Source organism: Microcebus murinus, chromosome 2 (genome assembly GCF_040939455.1).
Source record: "Microcebus murinus isolate Inina chromosome 2, M.murinus_Inina_mat1.0, whole genome shotgun sequence".
Taxonomy (NCBI): Eukaryota; Metazoa; Chordata; class Mammalia; order Primates; family Cheirogaleidae; genus Microcebus; species Microcebus murinus.
Genome location: NC_134105.1, coordinates 16,417,272 through 16,439,983, shown reverse-complemented (window position 1 = coordinate 16,439,983; position 22,712 = coordinate 16,417,272). Strand labels below are relative to the sequence as shown.

Genomic DNA, 22,712 nt, shown 5'->3' with positions numbered 1-22,712 from the left:
GTTGAGCAAAAGAAGTCAGACATCAAATAGTACAGATGCATGATTTCATTTAAAATTCAAGGAGAGGTAAAACTAATCTAAGGTAATATGCATCAGAAAAATGGTTGCTTCTCAGGAATGGAGATTAAGTGGGAAGGGGCACAAGGGAAGATTCAGGGGTTGTGGAAATGCTCTTTCCATGCTGATATATCCATTCAACACGTATTTATTAGATGTCTCTGATTTGCCAGACACTGTTCTAGGCATTGGAGATAACGGCAGACCAAGTCCCTGCTTTTACAGATCTCCCTCAGTTCTTTTAATTGGCTGTATAGCTTAATGCATTCATATTAAATAGAAAAAAAAGTGGCCTTTCTTTAAATATAGCGAAGGACAAGTCTAGAAACTTTCTTTTCATTTCACTTTTTTAGTTGCTGATGGGAAGGCAGCAAAATATGGTGGAAAGAGCATAGGCTTCAGGGAGTTGGCTCTACCACTGAACTGATTGTGTGAACTCTGAGCAAGTTCTTTAAACCTACTGCACTTTAATTTTCTTTCTGTTAGAGTTGATGGTACCTACCTTGCAGGATTGTTTTTATTTTATTTTATTTTTTTATGTTTCTTGATCCTAAACTGTCTCTGATGGATTGTTTTATAAAGTGCCAGACACACTAAAGATACTCAGTAAACATTAGTTGGTTTAAAATCAATTTACACGTAAAGTATAATTTTTGCCCAGTGACACATAAGCAAAAGGAGGCCAACTTGGCTAGGAAAGGTTTTCGTTTTCTTTGCTTTTTGCTCTTCTTCTTTCTTCTAACCTGCAATGTGAACATGATGGCTGGAGCTCCCACAGCCATTTTGGACAAGGAGGTAACCTCGAAGATAGAAGCTACATGTCAGTATGGTGGACCAAAAAGACAAGGAACCCGTATCCCTGTGACAGTAGAGCTGCCTGCCATACCAGCCCTGGGTTGCCTGCATCCAGACTGCCTTTACTTGGGAGAGAAATAGTCATATATCTTGTTAGATGTCTGTTGCAGCCAACTGTAATCCCAATAATATACCCTGTTAGTGATTCCACAGCTCCCTGTAGTACTTCTTCATAGTATCTATCACAGTTGTAATTAAGAGAATAATTATGCAATTACTGGTTTAATGCCTAAGTTATTGGCTAAGTCCCCAACTAGAACATCAGTGCCTTGGGGGCTGGGACTAGTATGTTTATGGGTGTATCTTCAGCTCTTTTTTTTTTTTTTTTTTTTTGAGACAGTGTCTCACTCTGTTGCCTGGACTACAGTACGGTGGCGTCAGCCTAACTCACAGCAACTTCAAACTCCTGGGCTTAGGCAATCCTCCTGCCTCAGCCTCCCAAGCAGCTGGGACTACAGTCATGTGCCACCCTACCTGGCTAATTTTTTCTACATAATTTTAGTTGTCCAGCTAATTTCTTTCTATTTTTTAGTAGAGACGTGGTCTCGCTCTTGCTCAGGCTGGTCTCGAACTCTTGAGCTCAAATGATCCACCCTCCTCGGTCTCCCAGAGTGCTAGGATTACAGGCGTGAGCCACCGTGCCGCTTCAGCTCTTATAACAATATCTGGTTCTTATGGATAGTAAATACTCAATAAATGTAGAAGAGAGAAAGGAAGGGAGGAAACAGCTGTCTCTGATTAGGAGAGAATTCACCTCACGAGAAAGTATGGAGTGAGAAGGGAAGAGGGCGAAACCAGAAGCCCGCCTGCTTTAACTCCAGGGCACACATTCCTTCTCCCTCTGGCTCATGAATGTGCATCTGGGTGTGCTGGATATTTAAATTCGTGATCTGTCACACACTCTATATCTCCCATGGGATCTGCCTCACAGATGGTACCTTTTCCTGAAGAGTCTTAAATTAACCTGCTCATTTGTCTCCCACTCCTGCCAAAGCAGCCATTTCCCCAAGAGGAGAGCTGCAAATGATCCAAAAGTTTGCTGGAGGAGTGAAGCTTCTTTTTTTTGTTTTTTTTTGTTTTTTTGAGATAGAATCTCACTCTGTTGCCCAGGCTAGAGTGAGTGCCGTGGCGTCAGCCTAGCTCACAGCAACCTCAAACTCCTGGGCTCAAGCGATCCTACTGCCTCAGCCTCCCGAGTAGCTGGGACTACAGGCATGCGCCACCATGCCCGGCTAACTTTTTTTCTGTATATATTAGTTAGCCAATTAATTTCTTTCTATTTATAGTAGAGACGGGCGAACTCCTGACCTAGAGCAATCCACCAGCCTTGGCCTTCCAGAGTGCTAGGATTACAGGCGTGAGCCACCGCGCCCGGCCAGGAGTGAAGCTTCTTAACACCACGTGCAACATTGGTTGGGAGATGAGTGATATAGATTTTTGATATTTTTAATGTTCTCATTATAAAAGGTAGACTTGGCCTTTATAGATAATTTGAAAACAAAAAGATAAATAAGAACATTAATATCACTTGTTGGAAAATGACAACATGCATTTCAGAAAGGTTGTACAAACCCTACACTTCCACATCCTCAATAATATTGAGCATTGTATTTAATTTTAAATGCCTCTCCTGTTTGATAGGCCAAAAAAAAAAAAAAAAAAAAACTCACAAAAAACAAACAAAAAAAATCTCCCAAAACATGGAATCTTAACTACTGGGTGGATGAACATTTTTTCACATGCACTTCATTTGAGAGCTGCCCAAGTTCTTTGTGCATTCTTCTATTGAGCTATTGGCATTGTTTAATTGATTATAAGAATACCTATACATTGTAGATAATAACCCTGTGATTATATTTGTTGAAATTTTTCTTTTGTGATTTCTCTTTTGAAGTTTTTCTTTTTTTGATATGCAGATATTTGAACAACTTTGTATGTGAATGTATTAATCTTTTTACTTTATGCTTTTACTCTTTGCTTGCTGAAGTCTAATTAATGTGACCTGAATAAAGTGACCTTCATTTTCTTCTTGATGATTTCTATTTTTTACATTTACTGCTTTATTTCACTTGAAATTTATTTCAGTATGAAAATATGAGGTAAGACTGGAGCTTAAATTCTTCTCCCAATGGTTCTAACAGCAGTTATTAAAGAATCCATTTTACCCACTGCTTTGTAGATATGTAATTTAGCATAGATGTTTCTTGACTTACAATGGGGTTACATCTTGAGAAACCCATTCATTGTAAGTTGAAAATACTGTGAGTCAGAAGTGCATTTAGCACTGTCCGCCTAACCTACCGAACATCATAGCTTGGCCTCACCTACCTTAAACACACTCGGAGCGCTTGCATTAGGTTGCAGCTGGGCAAATCATCTAACACAAAGCCTATTTTATAAAGTGTTGAATATCTCATGTAATTTATTGAATATTGTACTGAAAGTGAAAAACAGAATGGTTCTATGGGTACTCAAAGTACAATTTCTACTGAATGTGTGTCACTTAAAAGTGTAAAGTGGAAAAGTTTAAATCGAACCATTGGGAGTCAGGGACTGTCCATATAAAAACATAGTACAGGCCGGGCGCCGTGGCTCACGCCTGTAATCCTAGCACTTTGGGAGGCCGAGGCGGGTGGATTGCTCAAGGTCAGGAGTTCGAAACCAGCCTGAGCGAGACCCCGTCTCTACCAAAAAATAGAAAGAAATTAATTGACCAACTAAAAATATATATGCAAAAAAATTAGCCGGGCATGGTGGCGCATGCCTGTAGTCCCAGCTACTCGGGAGGCTGAGGCAGAAGGATCGCTGAGCCCTGGAGATTGAGGTTGCTGTGAGCCAGGCTGACGCCACGGCACTCACTCTAGCCTGGGCAACAAAGTGAGACTCTGTCTCAAAAAAAAACCAAAAAAAACAAAAAAAAAAAACATAGTACACATATATTTCCAAGTTATTTCTTCTATTTCATTGATCTGTTAATAAACACTGTTTTGATAATTATAGTTTTATTATCGGGAAGGGAATGTCGGGGTACACATAATTTCTGAAAACTTTTCAGAAAAGTTTTACCAATTTATATTGCCTCCTCCGGGCTCCCTTCCCGCAACCCAACCTTTAGCTCGCGTCAGAAAGCCAGCCAGTCTCACAGGAGCTGCAGGCATTCTACCGAAAAGTCTTCAGAACAGGCAGGCTCACATCCTGCTTGTGCTACTGACTACAAGTAGTTGTTTACCTTCGAGCAAATCTCACATTCTTTAAGCCTGGTTCCTCTTTGGGTTCAGTGGAAATAACAGTGGTACCTCCCTCATAAGATGGTTTTGCAGCTCAAATGAACTGTTGGTGAAAGCTTCTGGAAAACTGTAAAATCTTAATGAAAAGGTGGCCAATCACTCACCATTAAATTTTTATAAAAAAAGAAACATGTCTTTTCAAATAGCTGCCTCCTGTGTAATTTTGAGGATTGGGTATGGAAATACATCTTTCAGCGTGTTCCAAAGCCCAGATGCTGGGTGAGATTTCGTCTGGCAGTGCTGCTGTGAAAGAGAAACAATCAGTTCCACTTGCCTGCAGGCTCCGCGGCTGCTGAATTAACTGCAGAGCCATTGTCTGGGAGGGCGGCAGTACCTACCACTCCACACTAGGAGGCGCTGCTCTTCAGACGATGCAATTCTGGAATTTGTTGGGAGATTTTTTTTTTTTTTTTTTTTGAGACAGAGTCTCATTTTGTTGCCCAGGCTTGAGTGAGTGCCCTGGCATCAGCCTAGCTCACAGCAACCTTAAACTCCTGGGCTCAAGCGATCCTCCTGCCTCAGCCTCCCGAGTAGCTGGGACTACAGGCATGTGCCACCATGCCCGGCTAATTTTTTCTATATATTTTAGTTGGTCAATTAATTTCTTTCTATTTATAGTAGAGATGGGGGGGGGGTCTTGCTCTTGCTCAGGCTGGTTTTGAACTCCTGACCTCAAGCTATCCGCCCGCCTCAGCCTCCCAGAGTGCTAGGATTACAGGCATGAGCCACCTGGCCAGGCCAGGAGGAGATGTTATTTCCTGATTAATTTGAGCTGCAGAAGGTTGCAGAGAATAAGAGCTAGATGACCATAACCAGAGGAAGGGCTGGAAGAGAGCAAAGGAGAAAATAGAATGTTAAAAATGGGTAGCTGCACGAACAGCCCAGGGATTCGAATGAATCTTGGGTATTAGCCAGGGTTTGGTTGGGAGACAGAAATCATATCAGCAATTTAAACAGAATTTAATATGAAACATTTTTACCTAAACATAAAGTTATTAACGATGTAACTGAACAGGTAAAGGGTCATGGTGGTAGCTACTATAGGGAAGCAGCTATCATTCATGGGACAAAGGGAACCAAAGGAGCAGGTGACAATTATTAAACTTTAGAGATAAGGGGATATTCAGACATAAAAAGGAATGAAGTGCATGCTACAGCATGGATGAACCTTGAAAGCATTATGCTTAGTCAAAGAAGCCAGTGACAAAAGCCCACATGTTATATGATTTTATTCATGTGCAAATCCAGAATAGGGACATCTATAGAGACAGGAAGAGTCATGGTTTTCCCCTTTTTCTGGGGAAAGGGGGATTAGGGGGTTCCGGAAGGTGATAGCGAAAGGGCAGAGGGTTTTGTTTTTAATTGTGGTAAAACATATATAACATAAAAATGACCACTTTAACTGTTTTTAAGTGCATAGTGGCATTAAGTACATTCACACTGCTGTGTAACCATCACCACCATCCGTCTCCAGAACTTGTTTCATCTTGCAAAAGTGAAACTCTGTACTCATTAAACATTAACGTCCCCTTTCCCTCTGCCCCATCCCCTGGCAACCACGCTCTGCTTTCTATGCATTTGATACTCTAGGCACCTCGTATAAGTGGAGTCATATAATATTTGTCCTACTGTGTCTGGCTTATTTCACGAGGCATAACACCGGAATTTCCTTCATTTTTAAGGCTGGATGATATTCGGGTGTCCGTGCAGACCACATTTGGTCTATCCGTTCGTCACTTGAGGGACAGCTGGGCCGCTTCCGTCTGAAGGCAATGGTGATGTGAACACGGTGTATAAATATCTGCTGAAGACACTGCTTTCAGCTTTTTTGTGTATGTTCTGAGAAGAATAATTGCTGGATCATATGCTAATTCTATTTTTAATGTTTTTAAGAAACCACCAGACTGTTTTCCACAGCGGCTGCATCCTTTTACATTCCCACCAGCAGTGCGCAGGATTCCAGCTTTTCCATGTCCTCACCAACACTTGTTATCTTCTTTCCGGGTATTCATTCTGAGGTGATGAAAATGTTCTAAAATTGGCTGTGGTGAGCGCATATGTCTGTGACTGTGCTAAAAACCACTGAACTGTACACTTTAAATGAGGGAATTGCATGGTGTGTGAATTACATTAATATGGCTGTTTTAAAAAAAAGGGGTAAGAGGAGGGGCCCCATGGGCCCTGGGACATAGGTCTCCGAGGAGGGGGTGCTGCTGTCTCTGGGGGGAGCGTCACCAAGCCGGCTGGGCAAGAGTCGGAAGGAGCCGCACGACTAGACTCAGCTGCTGGAGCGAGGAAGCCTAGCCAGGGTGCTGTGCATAGCAACAGGAAGCAGACAGGAAAGAGCAAGTCCCTTCTTCTTCCCCTTCTTCTGCCTCAGTTTCCCTCACAAGCCCCCAACAGGGAGCAGATGGTAGGGCAGAGAGATGGTTTGCAGGGTTCCAGCTGCAGCATTCCGAAGCCAACTATGGAAGGGTGGGTTTGGAGCTGAGAGAAAACAGTTGAAGGACTTGCACACCTTGGCAAACAGAAGACTTTATCTTTCAGTAGGACTAAGACTCGCTTCGTAATCTCAGAGGCTGTGTCTGCAGGGGGACTTCAAAAAGATACCCGCAATTTTGGAGGTAAGGTTAAACTGTGGAGGTAAGGTTAAGGCTGTGGTGAATGCCTTTGGAATAGTAATCCCTTCCCTCCCAAAGGTGTGCAGAATCCAACCTCGAGAGCCCAGTGATGGGCCAGAATCTAGGCAGGAAACTCTTGCCTTCCGCCTGGGGGCTCTCTGGCTCCACTTATACTGCTCCCTCACTTAAAGAAAAGTAGTAACAATAGTGAACATTGTTGAGGCTTTACTGTCTGCCTGGCATTGTTCTAGCCTCAGTCCTTACCACCACCTATGAGGGAGGCAGTCTTAGTATCCCCATTTTACAGATGAGAAAACTGGGGTGTTGTGGCCCGTTTACAGGATGGAGGATGAACACAGAACACAAAACACAAACGCAGAACACAAAGAAAAACGCAGACACACGTACAAACGGTTGACTCAAGTAGTAATACACTGGGTCCGTTTTATTTTTATACTCTAAAAGATTAAAGTTAGTTCCTTGTATGTAACCACCCAGGCATTGCAGCAATGGCCATAAATTCTGGAATATGTAGCCTTAGGGAAGCAGATGTCCCCTGGCTCAAGGTTTCCAGGTGGTTGTTCTACGCGCCAGGCATAGATCATGGACCGAGATTAGCAAGGATGGGCAAGGCAAGTCACAGGGGGCATTTCTTATCCTCAGCTTTTCTTAGGGTGACCCCCTAAGATCTTCGGCTGAACCCTGGTGGCTGTGCATGGCTTAGGTTGCCCCTCCCTTGAGGGGTCTTACTGGTCATTGACTAACCAGCCATCTTATGGGGTGTTTATCATGTGGCCTCCAGACCCCCAATGCTGTGGGGTGGGGCCGCTCTTGCTACTTGCAACTCAGGTCCTTTGTTATGCCTCTAGGCAACACTTTGTTTTTGTTATGCCCCAAGGCAACAGGGGCCTTGTCTGGAACATATTACTTTTAAATGCTCTGGGCAGAGCACGTACATTACTAAATTTAATTCTTAAACTAGGAAAATATATGTCAATCCCCTACACTGAGGCTTAGAGGGGCCATGTACTTTCTCAAGGTCACAGAGAGAGTGCATCCTTAGCCACTAAGCTGCGATGCCTCCAGTGTTCTGTCCTCGGCTTCTCTTAGTTACAATGTGACAGACCATGTGATCTTCCTTCCATCCGGTAGCAGCATCCTGCAAGACCAGGATGACCTTTAAAGCCCACCTATGTGATCAAACCAGAGATCATGGGGAACACTGTGCTACGAGCGGCCACCTGAGCAGGTTTCAAATGCTGCCTGCGTTCCCCTTGATGTTGCTGATGTCTGGAGGACTGGATGGGCGTCTTCCTCCCAGAGTGTAACAGGATAAATGGTGAAGACCTTAATAACAATTTCCAACCTGGAAAAATCTGCCATTCGAAATAGTTTCTGAATTTTAGGGTGGAGACTCGAGTTGCCTCTGTTCTGGGCGTGTCCTCCGTGTTAGGCTTTTTTGAGAAAGCAGATAGGAGTTCTTGAGGAAAGACTTGCTCTTTCTGGGCCCGGTGGGGTCAGTCAGGACCCGGTTGGCAGGAACTGGGAGATTCCTGGCTGAGGGAAAGGGGGCAGAGGGCCGGCCCTGGGGTGGGAAGGCCTGTCTAGAGCTGGGGGAGACCCTGCTTGTGGAGACTCCTGAGGTGGGTTCACAAGGAGCCATTTCCAGGGGCTGCTGCAGGCCTGGGCCATGCCTGGGCGGGAGAGCCCACGGTGGGGGGCAGGTGTGTCAGTTGGAGGCCACCAGCGGGGGTGGGGCGGCTGGCCTCGCTGTATGCTGGTGTCAAGAGGCAACAATAGGCCAGGTGTCGTGGCTCACGCCTGTAATCCTAGCACTCTGGGAGGCCGAGGCGGGCGGATTGCTCGAGGTCAGAAGTTTGAAACCAGCCTGAGCAAGAGCGAGACCCCATCTCTACTATAAATAGAAAGAAATTAATTGGCCAACTAATACATATAGAAAAAATTAGCCGGGCATGGTGGCGCATGCCTGTAGTCCCAGCTACTCGGGAGGCTGAGGCAGGAGGATCGCTGGAGCCCAGAAGTTGCTGTGAGCTAGGCTGACACCACGGCACTCACTCTAGCCTGGACAACAAAGCGAGACTCTGTCTAAAATAAATAAATAAATAAAAAGAGGCAACAATAGCAGAGGCCACAGCAAGATGAGAAAGCCAGAGTGGAAAACCCAGGAGATGTCGCAGAGCACACAGCGCCCTTGAAACATTCTCTGAGAATCTCTGCAAAAAACAGAAGATGTGGAGTGGGGAGACATTATCACGTTGAAGGGGGCTAATTTCCAGCTATCGGAAGCTTATGGACGGAATAATCCGGGTATAAAAGGAAAAGTATTAGTAGCCAAAGTCATGGTCTGCTGGGGCCTGGAGCATATGGGTTCCGACTGACACGTAGGTTAGATACACGTATTTATCCAAGGGGGCCATGAGACACAGCAGGCTGTTGGCTTCAGGTGATTTGGCTTGAGGCGAATCGACTCAGAGCCCTGATGTCCGAGGCTTTTCTCAATTTTTGAGTCATTGGTTTTTAAAACAGCAGCAGTATATTGGATATGCCCACGGAGCGGGTCCATTTCCTTTCTTTCTCTGAATCACTGTGATTTATTTCAATAACAAGAGAAGCCTACAACATTAAGGGATTTGCTGTCTTTCACTACACCAGGCGTGGATTGATCTGGATTCAGAGCCGCCGATCAGTGTGTCACTTTAGTCCAGAGAAGTGGGCACCACTTGGGTGCCCCGGGAAAGCCCCCCGCCGGGCAGATGTCCAGGGTCTGCTTCCTGCGCCCGTGCCAACAGTGGCGGCACACACTTGGTTTAATGCTCTGCGTTGGAAATCTTGAAATTCTGAATAATTTCACCTTGCAATATCTTCTGTTTGTAAGTGAAGTCTGGTGGGACCACACAGCAGTGAGCACGTTAGTGTCATCTGTGTGTCCGTCATTTTTGGCTGCCCATTCCAACGCCCCACGAGCTTTGGATCCATCACGTGTGCACAAAGCGAACCCAAGGGAAGCGTGTTACGTCTGCTCGGCGGGGGTGGGGGCTTAGGGAGGGCGCGGGAGGGCTGACATTCCGGAGAGGCAAACGCAGAGAGAAGGCAACGGACAAGGAGCTGCACCATATCCTTCTTACCCGTGTCCTTCCCTGTGTTAGCCACTTCCACTGAAAATGATGACACCGAAGGACAGGGACGGGGGTGGGGTGGGAGGGGGACCCAGAGCCTTTGCCTTCCATCCTTCCTCGCTGGTTGGCAAGCTGAAGGCAGAGAGAGGTGGCAGACTGTGTGCGTATCAATAAATGAAATGAAAACAGCTGAGTTAGTCTGTGCAAGGTTCACACTGTTCTGGTAAAAACAAGATACATATTCATGTACGAGTTACGAGATACGAATTGCATACTTTCAGTGATTGTGAATACCAGTGAAGTGCTCTTATGTTTGCATTTAAAAATGGGTAGTGCACAGAATAAAGATGAATGGGTAAAAACATTCATGCTATAATAATAATTTAAAGTTTTCATTTGCTTTTACTGAGAATGACATTAAATAGCAAATAAAAAGAGTCAAGAGACTAATGAGGGGAGAGGAAAAGCTTTAAAAAGTCTCTTTAATGGGACTTTTTGGTTTTTGAACAAGAGACCTCTGCATTTTTGCACTGAGTCCTGGGCCTCGACTGAATCGGGACAGGCCAAAGCTCTGGGGACGAGGCACCCTGCCTGCTCTCTGTCACTTCTAGGGCCACCCCCCACAGCTTCCACCTCCCTTTCTTGGTTCTCTCATGTCCTTAGTCAGGACACTGTGAAATGTTGTCACCTCTCCTTCCATGATGACATTCACATGTTACATGGCCCGCTTCTCCTCACGGTCCAACCGCTGTGCTTAGCTCCTGGTAAATGCTTGGTAACACTTTTTATAATATTGTGAAAACTTCAAGAGGACATAAAAACAGAGCTGGTAATTTAATGAGCCATTGCCCTCTTTGTCTACATTATCCTGCCCTTCTTGTTTCATCTCAATCATTGTATTCTCTTTCTCACGCTGTTGGATTTCCTCAAGTGTCTTGTGATTCGTGGCGGGCGAGTCCCATTTGCCCGCTAGAGAGAGCTGGTGCGGATTTGTCTACCCAAAGGCCTGCCCCGCCCTGAATGTGAGGGATGGCTTTTGTCTCTGAGGATGTGAGCAGGGTCTACTGGCCGGCCACCCTGGGACGAGGCATCTGCTGCAGGAAATGGGACTTGACACTTGACCCCGGCTCCAGACGGCTGTGTTTCCCTCTTTTCCCTCCTGGTTGCTGTAGAGGTCTGGGGGTTTCCTCGGCTCTGTTCCGCCCCCCTCACTGACCGGGTATCCTTACCAAGGCTCCACAGCCAAGTCTGCCCTGCTTGCAGTAATTCCTAGGGCTCCATCCGGGACAAACGCTGCTGCGTGTCCACAGGGACTATAAATAGTCTTCTAATTATCCTGACCGCTGCCCACAGCACACTTGTTCTTCTTACCTGTGGACCCTAAGCCCAAAGCCACTCTGGGGCAGAGAGCAGGTGAGCGTGTGTGCGCTTAGGTTGCCGTATTGAACAGGACCCACAAACAGATATTCTCGGCATGATTCAATAATTCTTTTCTCTCCCACTTAAGGTCAGGAAGTGTCTTTTTTTCACCTGAGGTCTCCAGGGTCTGGGTCCCCATTTTATAGGGCTTCTCCTCCATGCTTAGCAACACAACATCAGTGAGGGAGAGGCTGCCCCTCTGTGGCCTGAGTTCCAGTTTTGTAGACTGCCCCCCCCCCACAGGCATCTAAGTTTTAACAATCCCAGCCTCTTCCCCCAGCCCTAGGGCAGCAACCTCAAACTCCTGGGCTCAAGCAATCCTGCTGCCTCAGCCTCCCGAGTAGCTGGGACTACAGGCATGCGCCACCATGCCCGGCTAATTTTTTCTATATATATTAGTTGGTCAATTAATTTCTTTCTATTTATAGTAGAGATGGGATCTCGCTCTTGCTCAGGCTGGTTCGAACTTCTGACCTTGAGCAATCCGCCCACCTTGGCCTCCCAAGAGTGCTAGGACTACACGCGTGAGCCACTGTGCCCGGCCAGCATTGTCTTTTTACCCTTCCGTTGCCAAGTGAGGAAATGTATATCTAGTTAATTCTTATCTTAAATTGACCGGTGGGTTTCTGTCCCTTGACTAGACCCTGACATGACTGCCTAAGAGGAGATATACTAGGTAAACCAAAGAAAGGAAAGATGGCTTGGCCCAGGGAACTTAAAAAGATTGACACGCTAATGCTCTCATGCTAACTCAGAATCAGAGAAAGTTGCATTCTATGCTGAAAAAAAAATGAATAAAAGAATTTAAAGGTGATAGAATTATTGTCTATTGATTTATAAAGGACTAGGCTTTTAAAAATATAGACTTTGAAGTCCGACATATCTGGGTATGAATCCAGGGTCTGCCACTTACCCATCAAGTGGCCTTGGGCAAATTACTGAACTTTTCTGAGCCTCAGTTTCCAGATTTGTATGACAGAGTTTGAACAGCTTCCTTGTAGGACTATTGAGGGAATGAAATGACATAATACGTGTATGTGCTTAGCACAGTGCCTGCCCAGAGTGTGTCTTATTTTTTTTTATAATGGATAGTAAGGTACTTTTTCCTTTCAATGTCCTTAATTAAAAAAAATAAGTTTGAACAATAAGAGCAACAAGCTGAGACTTACCCTAACAGATATTAAAACGTACTGGAAAATCTTAATAATTGAAACAGTGTTACTGGTGAATGAATATGCAGACAGTTCAATGGAGCAGAGTAGAAAGTCCCTAAAATATAGACGTGTAGTATATTATATATGGGCATTCATTAGGGCAAAGCTGGGCTATTCCATGCATAGTATTGGGATGGCAGGTAGCTATCTGGACAGAATAAAGGTGGATCCATACTTTGTGCTGTGCAGCAGGATAAACTCCAAGTGGCTCTCAGATATAAACATAGACTGTGAAAAGACTAGAAGACAACATGGGAGAATTCCTTTATAATCTTGGATTATGACCTTTCAAACTATGATTCAAAAACCAGAAGCCATAAAAGATAAGACATTCAATTATGTATATATAAATATTTATATATGTAAATAACATATTTACATAGAAATAATCTAATTATCTATAAAACAAAAACTAAAAAGTCATTTTCATAGTAAAAAAAATACCATAAGTAAATCAAAAAGCAAATAACAAATGGGGGAAATATGTGTAGTTCATATCAAAGAAAAGGTTAACATAACAAAAGCACTTTCAAATTAAGAAGAAACCCAAAAAGCCATAGAATATGGGCAAAAACATGGACAATTTACAGAAAAGCAAAACAAATGACAATGACATTTAAATATATGCAAAGACATTATCATTCAGATGAAGACAGACATTTGAGACTTGAAAATGTTCATAGATGTTTAGAGACCTACGTAGCCAGGGTTTTTAAGATCAGTGCGTAGGGATGATGGCATGGTTGTATTTCTGGTGTTGTTTTAAAGACAAACAGGCTTTTGGAGAGTTAAAGAAGGGCTTTGTGGGGGTTTTTTGTTTTTGTATACTTCTTAAAAAGCAATCCTGAAAATTAAGTGAGTAAGGTTCTAGAGTGCAATGCTGAAGACTCACCTTTCAGTGTAGACTGGACAAGGCAGAAGGTAATGTTCTCACTGCCACGTGCATCTTCTTCTCTCATTGTACCTGGGCAGCCTTCACAGAAGTTCTGAAGTGAATACCTTATGGCATCACAATGAGAAATGTTTGTTTCTCGGCTTACTTTTTATATTTATAATTTTAATGTGCTGCTTGGTGCATTTTGAAATTTAATAAGGTTGTGACAGAACCCTGGTGCTGCTGCACCAAACACAATCTTTCTCTCAAACCAGACTTGGACTTTGTTTCCGCTCTTATCTTTTTTACGTTTAGACAAAGCAAGCTGCATTTATTTTGTAGCAAAACTAATAAAAAAGAAACTTATCAAAGAGAACAAGATTAACTACAAAAACTAACCTTTTGCCAACCTTTATTTACGTAAAAATTTTACTGTTTCATGAAACCAAGAAGTAAAAATTAATAAAAACTCATAAATAACTGAATAAATAACAAAAAAGTTAATAGGAACAAGATTAACTACAAAGAGATAGTAATCTTTGCCAATCTCTATTTAAAAATTTTATTATTTCATGAAATCAAAAAGTAAAAACCAATAAAAACTAAGTAACAACTGAATAAATAACAAAAGGTAACAGGAAGGAGATTAGCTATAAAGAGTTGGTATCCCTTTGTCCATCTCTAATTTTGAATTGCACTGCTTCGTGAAATAAAGTCTGAGACTCGTGGATGATTCTAAAATCCCCTCCAGCTCTCTAGATTTCATTCCCTTGCCTGGTTAACATGGCAGGGCGGCTGCAAATGTGTTCCTCAGAGACCCAACTAATAAGCTTCTGTCCTTCCTCTCTGCGTCTTCCCTTAACTGCACCTTCCTTTCCTTTTCAGCCAAAGTTGAAGTCCTAATGCATGGCAAACCTTACCCCAGCTCAAGTCTCACCCAAACACACCAGGAAAGGCAACATAGCACAGGGAAGAACTCAAGTTTTGGAGTCAGGCAGGCCTGGGCTCAAATATTGGCTCTGCTGTTCACCCGCTGTGACACCTGAGTCTTAGTTTCTTTATCTGTAAAATAGGGATAAGATTAAAACTTACGTCATGGAATGGTTAGAAAGGAAATGTACATGAAGTCTCACTGTATCATGTGGCATATAATAAGTGGATAATAAGTGAGTATGTATGATTGCATTTGTGTGGTGACTGTGTATGAATATATAGGCACTATACCACACCTGCCTTTGTAATTGCAAACTCTGAAGACAGACATGTGTGCTTAGAATTGCTTAAGAAAAATCACAAGTGTTCATTACATAATTTAAAAACGAATCAAGAGGAAAACCATTGCTTCAATAGAATACAATGTTCTGATGAGATGCTGGACATAGTTCCACGACTTTATATATGTTAACTCCTCTGATCCTCACAATAACCTTTAGGTAGATACTGTTATTATTCCCGTTCCATAGATGAGGCACAGAGAGGTTAAGTAACTTGCCCAATGCCACACAGTTAATAAGTGGCAGAGCCTGGAATCAAATTCAATCCGTGTAACTGCAGAGTCTATGCTTTTAACCACTGCAGGGGAAGAAAAAAAAAGCTCAATTCAGCCCCAGCTGCAATTATGGGTATCTCTAGATCTGCACTGTTAATACAGAGCCACTGGCTAGGCATGGGTATTTATTTATTTATTTTATTTTATTTTATTTTTTTTTTTGAGACAGAGTCTCGCTTTGTTGCCTAGGCTAGAGTGAGTGCCGTGGCGTCAGCCTAGCTCACAGCAACCTCAAACTCCTGGGCTCAAGCAATCATCCTGCCTCAGCCTCCCGAGTTGCTGGGACTACAGGCACGAGCCACCATGCTTGGCTAATTTATATATATATATATATATATATTAGTTGGCCAATTAATTTCTATTTTTTATAGTAGAGACGGGGTCTCACTCAGGCTGGTTTTGAACTCCTGACCTTGAGCAATCCGCCCGCCTTGGCCTCCCAGAGTGCTACAAGCGTGAGCCACCGCGCCCGGCCTAAGCATGGGTATTTAAATCTAAGTTAATTAAACTTAAGTGAAATTAAAAATTCAGTTCCTCGGTCACACTAGCCATATTTAAAGTACTCAACAGCCACATGTGGATGGCAGCTACCATACCAGGCAAAATGGACACAGACTATTTCCATCATCACAAAGTTGTATTAGCACATTGTTCCAGATAACTCTAGAAAGTATTAGCTAAACACAAGACACAAACTCAACAGGTACCATGTGGATTTTCTTTTAATTAAATACCACTTCGTGATGTTATTTGCACATAGCACGTTTTTTAAAAAATAAGACACGCCACATTAGTCGTGAAGTTAACAAAATATAAGCATTCACATAGAATATATTCTGAGGTGACTTCATTTACACAGGTTCTCAGACAAACACAGAAGTAACTTTTTTTTGCCTATCAGCCAGTGTCGGACCAGATTTGGCATTCACAAGGCTGCAGGGCGGGTTCCCTAACGCTACCCTGATGGCCGTCTTGTATCCACACCGGGCCACTAGGCTGACTGGGGCTGGTTTCCACCAGAAAAGCAATGCAGACATCAGCCCTCTCTTCTCTACCCAGAGTTCAACTCCACATGCAAAAACCCTGCATGAACTTGAAGCTTGATGTGATGGCAACTGAAGTTTAAACCCAAGATTGGTGAGCTAGCTTGCTTTAGGCACCTGGCTAGGAAGGAGGTTGCAGGTGTGATGCTTAATGCTGCTTAGAGCATTCAAGAGAGCATGGGGAGGTCAGAGCCATGAGTGAGAATAAAGAATCAGGGCTGTGAGTGGAAAGGTGATGTTCGTCTTCCCCGTCCCAACAGTCAGCGCTGCTTACTGCCACCAGCAAACAGTCTGTTTCCACCTAGGGACAAAGACTGGGAGAAGCTGGCTCAGGATTCAGAACCCGGGTGATGAGTGCCCCACAACCGCCTGTTCTTCAAGTGACCTACCCTTGACTTCCACTTAGGAAACCATCCTGTAACTTTCTGCTCAGCGCTCTCGTGGCTCAGCTATGTGGAGTGATGCCACTGCCCTAGAACTGAAGGCAGGGGAGCTGCCCGGGCCCCAGCAGCAGTGCCTGGGTGGCATTGTCCCCAAGATCTGCAGCAGACCTGAAATTACAGAGCACTTTCATCTACTCATCTCAAGAGCTGACTGGCCCAGTGCTAAAAGGCCCAAAACAACAAAGGGAAGGAGGAGCAGAGTAAGTTTGGGAGCACACATGCCGGAATTACTGATCACCTAGGTCTGCCGCATCTCAACAGCCCCTGCTCAGCTTTATCCGCTCTGCCCTCTCCCCCAGCCTTAGAAAAATCACTTGGGAAATGAGGAATATCTGAATAGCAGCAAAACCTGATTTTATTTCCCCCTTTGTGTTCTATTCTTGCAGGCTTGACCTCGAAAGGTAACTTATTACCACTTCTGATTCTTCCTCTACACGGAACAAGCCTTCCTTTCCAACCAGTGCTGGTCCTGCCATTCTCCTCCTTATGAACTATCAATGGCTCCCATTCACTCTAGGATACGTTTTACACTTCTCAGGCAGGTACTCAAGACCTCCCATGATTTGGTCTTCACTGCTTATCTTTCAAGGCCTGTCTCCCACCACCTTCCCTAGCGCTCTTTTTTTTTTTTTTTGGCCAACCTCCACTCCCCATCTCTGAGCCTTATGAAAATGCTGGCTCCTCTGCCTGGGAGGTGATCACCCTACTTTCTATGCTTTGCTCAGATCTTAGCTAGATTTGCTACCCATCTATGAGTAGAGCCCAAACCGCCTCCAGTTCTGAATGGCCCTTTGGGCTCAGGCATGACCTTTAGCAGGTCAACCATGACTCACTGTCTGTGGCCCAGTATTGGACTTAACCTATCACGGCCTGCCCTGCCAGAGGTTCTGGGGTATTTGTGTCTCCCCAGCTGGCGTGAAGGGCAGGAACTATATCTTATCTTTGTAGCTTTGGCCCTCCAAGTGCTTAACACACACATAGAAAATGCCCTATAAATATTGTTGAGTTGCTGCCCATCCTAAGGTGAAAAAAAAGCTATTGTCTGTTGCCTTCTTAGGCATTAAGGACACAATACAGAAGTGGTCAAGACACAATACAGAAGTGGTTATCGCAGGCAACAGATGTCGGAATTTCTGAAGTCAAGGTACTAAATCGGTATTAAGCACAATCCATAAAGATAAATGAGCTATCAACACTGGTCTATTAACACTGGTGTCTTGCCTATTGAAGGCTGTCTAGGAAGCAGTGAGTGCAGTTCTAAGAAGTATTCACTGGATGAAGAAATGCCACAGATCCTATGGGGATTATTCAACCTGCCAAAAAGAACCCTAGAGAGGAAACGACCAGTAACTCTAACCTCCTAACAGGGGTGCATGGAGCCCTGGGGGTTTTAGCAGACTTTTTTTTATTTTCCATTATTAGGCTTTCCAGGTGTGGGACCTCTGGATTACTGGCATCAGGATCGTTGGTGATGCCAGTTAAGAATGCAGTTCCATTTAATCAGTGTCTGCAGTTGGGTGTAGGAATCTGCACTTTGCAGAAACGCCTAGGAGGTCCTTATGCTCATTAAGGTGTGCAGACCTTCACCTGCCACTCTCTAAAGTCTACAGTCAGTCTAGGGGAAGACAGTCATGTACAGAAAGAAAGAGCCCAGTTTTGAGAATGCTTGCTTCTCCCAGACACGTGTGCTCAGAGATGAAGACCCAGGAAGTCCCTATTGATTTCAAGGAAACTGACCAATAAGTCAAGCTGGGTTGACCGAACTTTGTAAAGGAGAGTGCAGAGATGTGTGAGAGGCTGTCTCTGAAATGACTACCCCCAGCCTTCCCAGGGGTCACTGGTATGCAGGGAAAAAAATAGCAGGTAACACAGCCAGATGTTCTGTCTGTCCTCTTTCAAAGTGGTGCAATTACCTTTTGTGAGATTAAGAGGGATTCTCCTTCCTTTCTGGGCTGCTCACCCTTGCTCCTATCCTGCTCAATCTTCCCCTTAACTTCCCCATTCTTTTGGGGGGAAACATCATCATGTAGTTCTCACAGGCCCCAAACCAAATTAGTTTTCAGAGCAGATCCAATATAAACACATCCAGCATGTCTTCACCGGAAGGACAGAGACAACTGGAAGGCAGACGTCTATTTCCTGCACTAGTGACAGAACGTCCTGCCCAGGGGTGGCCCACTCTGCCACTTGGGGACAATGTGAATGTTATACACATACAGCGTCATGAGTGGCACGGGCAGAGGTCAGGCATGCACTCGAGGTGGAGGAAGACAGATTTAGGGGTCTCCAACCTTTCCCTGGATCTGAGAAGTAAGAGGAGCCTCTGCCTTGCCTTAGGTCCTGAAGAAAGTGGCAACCTTGGGTCACTGACCGAGGGAGCTCAGTTCCCATCCTGCCGATGGTAAGGCGGCTTTCCAAATCCCACTGGGCTAAACCAGGCAGAGGCTGAATTCCGAGTCTCCCACCTGGAATAGCCTTTCATCCCCTCACTCTCACCCCCATCATTTGAAATTTCCAAGACCAAGATAATGTATCCTTTGCCAGAGACAAAGGCTTTCCGAGATCGCTATCCATACAGTTCTCAGTTTAAAAAAAACGAGACTTGAAAGGCAAGTTTTAGAATTAAGGGTTGAGTCACTGCCGGCCTGGCTTGAACAGTTACAAATCAAAGGAGTGAGTCTCATTCCTTCTTGGTGTGCTCCAGGACTCGGTAGGGCACCCCAGAGGTGCTTCTGGGCCCGTGCTCTTCTTGCATGACTGGCAGGGTGGCAGGGGTGTAGATCTCTGAAATGTTGTCGTTGTTTTCCAGGGCCCCGTAGGAAAAAGAAGCTTTGAGGTCAGGCTGGACAGTCATCCCCTTGTCATGCATGTTCTGCATACCTGAAAAGAAACCCATTTTCCCCAAATCATTACATGGTAAGAGTGCCAAGAAGGCTGCATTCTCCCTCCATCCCAACCACAGTACTCAGGAGCTAATCGTGTGCACTGTCGACTTCCTGAATGCTTTCGATTTAAAAGAGAACCATCCATAAATATACATTAGAAATACTACAGTTGCTGAGCAACAAGGGACGAATCTTCAGGAAGTATGCACACAGACCAGCCACTGTCGAGAGGAACCCTTGGCCGGCCTCGAATGAGGTGGGAATGGCTGTTTGGGCCCCGGGTGGAATGGAACTGGCACTGTGCTTTGAACGTGGTAGATGCCAACACTTCACTGCTGAATTAAATCAGGATCTGGGCAACTTCATTCCACCAGTGAAAAAAGAGGGCAATTTTTTATGTCATGGACATCTGAAGGTGATAGAAGCACCACGGTGCCCAGAGGGAGAGTTTTGACCGTGAACATTAACATCCCTGGTCCACATATAGGGTAAGGTGCGATTTTGCTTATCACGTCCAGGCACACTGATGTTGGATTCCTACGTACATTTGACAGCAAAGACTTTAATCTTTAATTTCTTTGCCCTTATCTTGCAATTCGCGCAGTGGGGGTGGCGGGGTGGGGAAACCTGGTTACTTTTGAGGCCAACTCTTTTCCTGCCTGGGAATTAAAACCCTTCAAATTCTCCTGCCCTCAGGCTGAGTCATAAGAAATTGAATGCAAAGTGTCTTCATGAAACCATGATGATGATAGCAGCTGACATCTGACTGCTTAGTATGCCCTGGGCATGGGGCACTTGAAATAGTAATAGGAACAAAGCTAATGGCTAACGTGTACTGTTTAGTTGGTGTAGGACACTGTTCTAAAGTTTATCTCATTTGATCCTCAGGATGACTAATAAGGATAATGAGGCAGTTGGAGGGTTAAGCAACTTGCCTGAGATCCCACAGGTAGCAAGTGGCAGTGCCAGGGTTCACACTCTGTGGGTTTAAACTTGTAAGTCCACACTTAACTGAATGCTGTGTGGCCTCCCTATACATCTGCACTTAATCCCCAAACAACCCTATGACAGAGATGAACTACTATTCTCATTCTTATTCTCTAGGTAAGAAAACAGAGATTCAGAGAGGTGAAGTAACTTGCCCAAGGCTACACAGCTCACGAGAGTCAGGGCTGGGATCTGACACCAGAGCCTGTGCTCTTATCCCCTCTGCAAACGCCCGGGAAGACTTGGGCTGTGGAAGTCTTTGCCTCTGTGTTGCACAAGACTCAGCTGATGGCCCTTTGAAGCACACAGTTGAAGAGTCTGTGGTGTGGATTTGGGGGAGCGGGGGAAGCTCAGGGGTGCCTGTTTCTCAGGGAAGAGAGCTGGCTTACCAGGCATGGATTCGATTTTGGATTTTGTCAATGCCCTCCAGCCAGAGTCCGTAGGAATGAACCTACAGCCTAACAATTTGGGTTCACTGAGTCACTGCATGCAAGAGAGGTTCAGGAGAACCAGGAGGTACCTGAGTCAGAGGGAGTTAGAAAGCACTTATGGGATTTGGGTTTGGGTTGAGTGATTTTGGGGAGGGTTCAAGGAAGTGAGGCTTTGCTTTGGATTAGATGCTGTCAGGAAGCAGGGATAATGCTGCAATGGGGGATCTTCATAATCCTTATCTATAAGACGAGGAGATGAAGGCTAAAAATGTGACTGGTGAAGTGGCAGCAGTCTCTCATATTAGCCCAGGGGGATGGTTGGCTTAGACAATGTTCACGTTTTATCTATGTTCAGACACGGTAACGGTGGTCCTGTTTGTGTCCTGATCCTTCACGGTCACAGAGTGGCCTTGTCTGCTGATGTTCTGTGCAATTGTTTATGTCCACAGGAGAAGGCCAAGGCCCGGCTGTGAGTGTCAGGCCAGCTCCTGGAGGACAGGGGCTGTTTTTTCTCTCTCATTTTTAAGAAGTCCTTCAGGCGCTTGAATTACTTAAAGCCTCGCCAAATTGTAAGACATAGTGAATTCTGGAATTTGAAAACTTCTTGAATAGCAGCCACTGGTCTATCGTGAAGATACCAGTCTAGGCAGACAAAAGACAGGGTCCTGATGCTGACTGACCAGGGAAACCAAGTGGCTAGAAAATTGTCTCTGTTTAAGCTGAGACTGCCCAGCAGTTTTATTCTGCTTGTTCTACCTGCCACCAAACAAGGGTTTGAAATTTTCCAAATTTTTTAAAGCAAAAGGGAAGTGAAACCAAATATACCCAGGCATCTACCATGTCCCAGGCACCGTGCAAGAGGCCTTTACACATACAATCCCACTACCCCGAAAGGAGGAATCCCAATTTACAAGTCAGCATGGGAGGCCCTGGGAGGTCACACAGCAGGTAGGTGGCAGAGCTGGGATCTGGATCCAGGTCACCTGAATCCCAAGCCCAGGTTCTGTGTGGTACAGAACACATTTACTCTCAGGGTCTCCTTTCAACATCTGGCTTCCCACTGGTCTAAAGGTACAAAGAGAAAGCTGAGAACCACACCCCAAAACAGACCACAGAATGTTGATGTCTAAGAGTACCTTAGGTTACCTTCTATTTTGCACCAGAAAATACGTCTGTATATATGTGTATACAAATATTTATATAGATATATACACATACATAGTTTATAAATGCACAAACCCACATATACATACACATACTTGCACGCACAGAGTTGACACCTCACCTATCTGGAATTCAGCTATCCAGCGCCCTCATCTATCCGGAACACAGCCGAGAAACAAGGAAGTAAGCAAAAAAGGCATCTGAGCAGCCAGATTAGATGTTTAAAAAGTCCATGCACTAAAGCTCATGCACTTAACTCCGAAGAGAATCCTTAGGTCCCCAACTCAGAGCTCATTCATTTTGATTTTATACGTTCATTTGAACAAGTTGGGTGAAATAAGACTGACATGGAGTTGCTATGCTCAGGCAGGCTGGTAACGGCAAGAATGACAGACAACAGCTCAATAGCAAGAGATGAGGAAATAATATAAAAGTAGACACACAAACCCCTACATTTAATGTAGGAGCACCTCGGTCATCCCTGAGAACACACTTGCACCCCAGCGGCAGTACTCTGGGCCATCAGCGAGTTTATATTTTGTTCACTGAATTGTGTTCATGTAGGATGGGAGATTACAGTTTGGAGAGAGTTCTATCTTATATTTTTAAAATAAAATAGATTTTGAGTTAACATGTGAAAAGTAATGGTCACTGGCAACCTACAGAATTTAGATCAGCAAATGTAAGTGTGGCTAGTGCGACATCTTAACTTTTCTATTCTGCATGCCTTGAGGCTAGACAAGCAC

At 44.5% G+C, this 22,712-nt stretch overlaps 1 protein-coding gene across 2 annotated transcripts in view; it reads right to left on the bottom strand.

Moving 5' to 3' along the window:
• Window positions 1–15,717: 15,717 nt before the first annotated feature.
• NIPAL3 (NIPA like domain containing 3) overlaps window positions 15,718–22,712 on the bottom strand; it is a 45,547-nt gene continuing 38,552 nt past the window's right edge. For both annotated transcript variants that reach the window (XM_012750700.3, XM_075995094.1), the window contains one exon: window positions 15,718–19,379. In XM_012750700.3, the coding sequence (XP_012606154.1) occupies window positions 19,180–19,379 (200 nt within the window). In that variant the 3' untranslated portion in view covers window positions 15,718–19,179. The remainder of the gene's footprint in view (window positions 19,380–22,712) is intronic.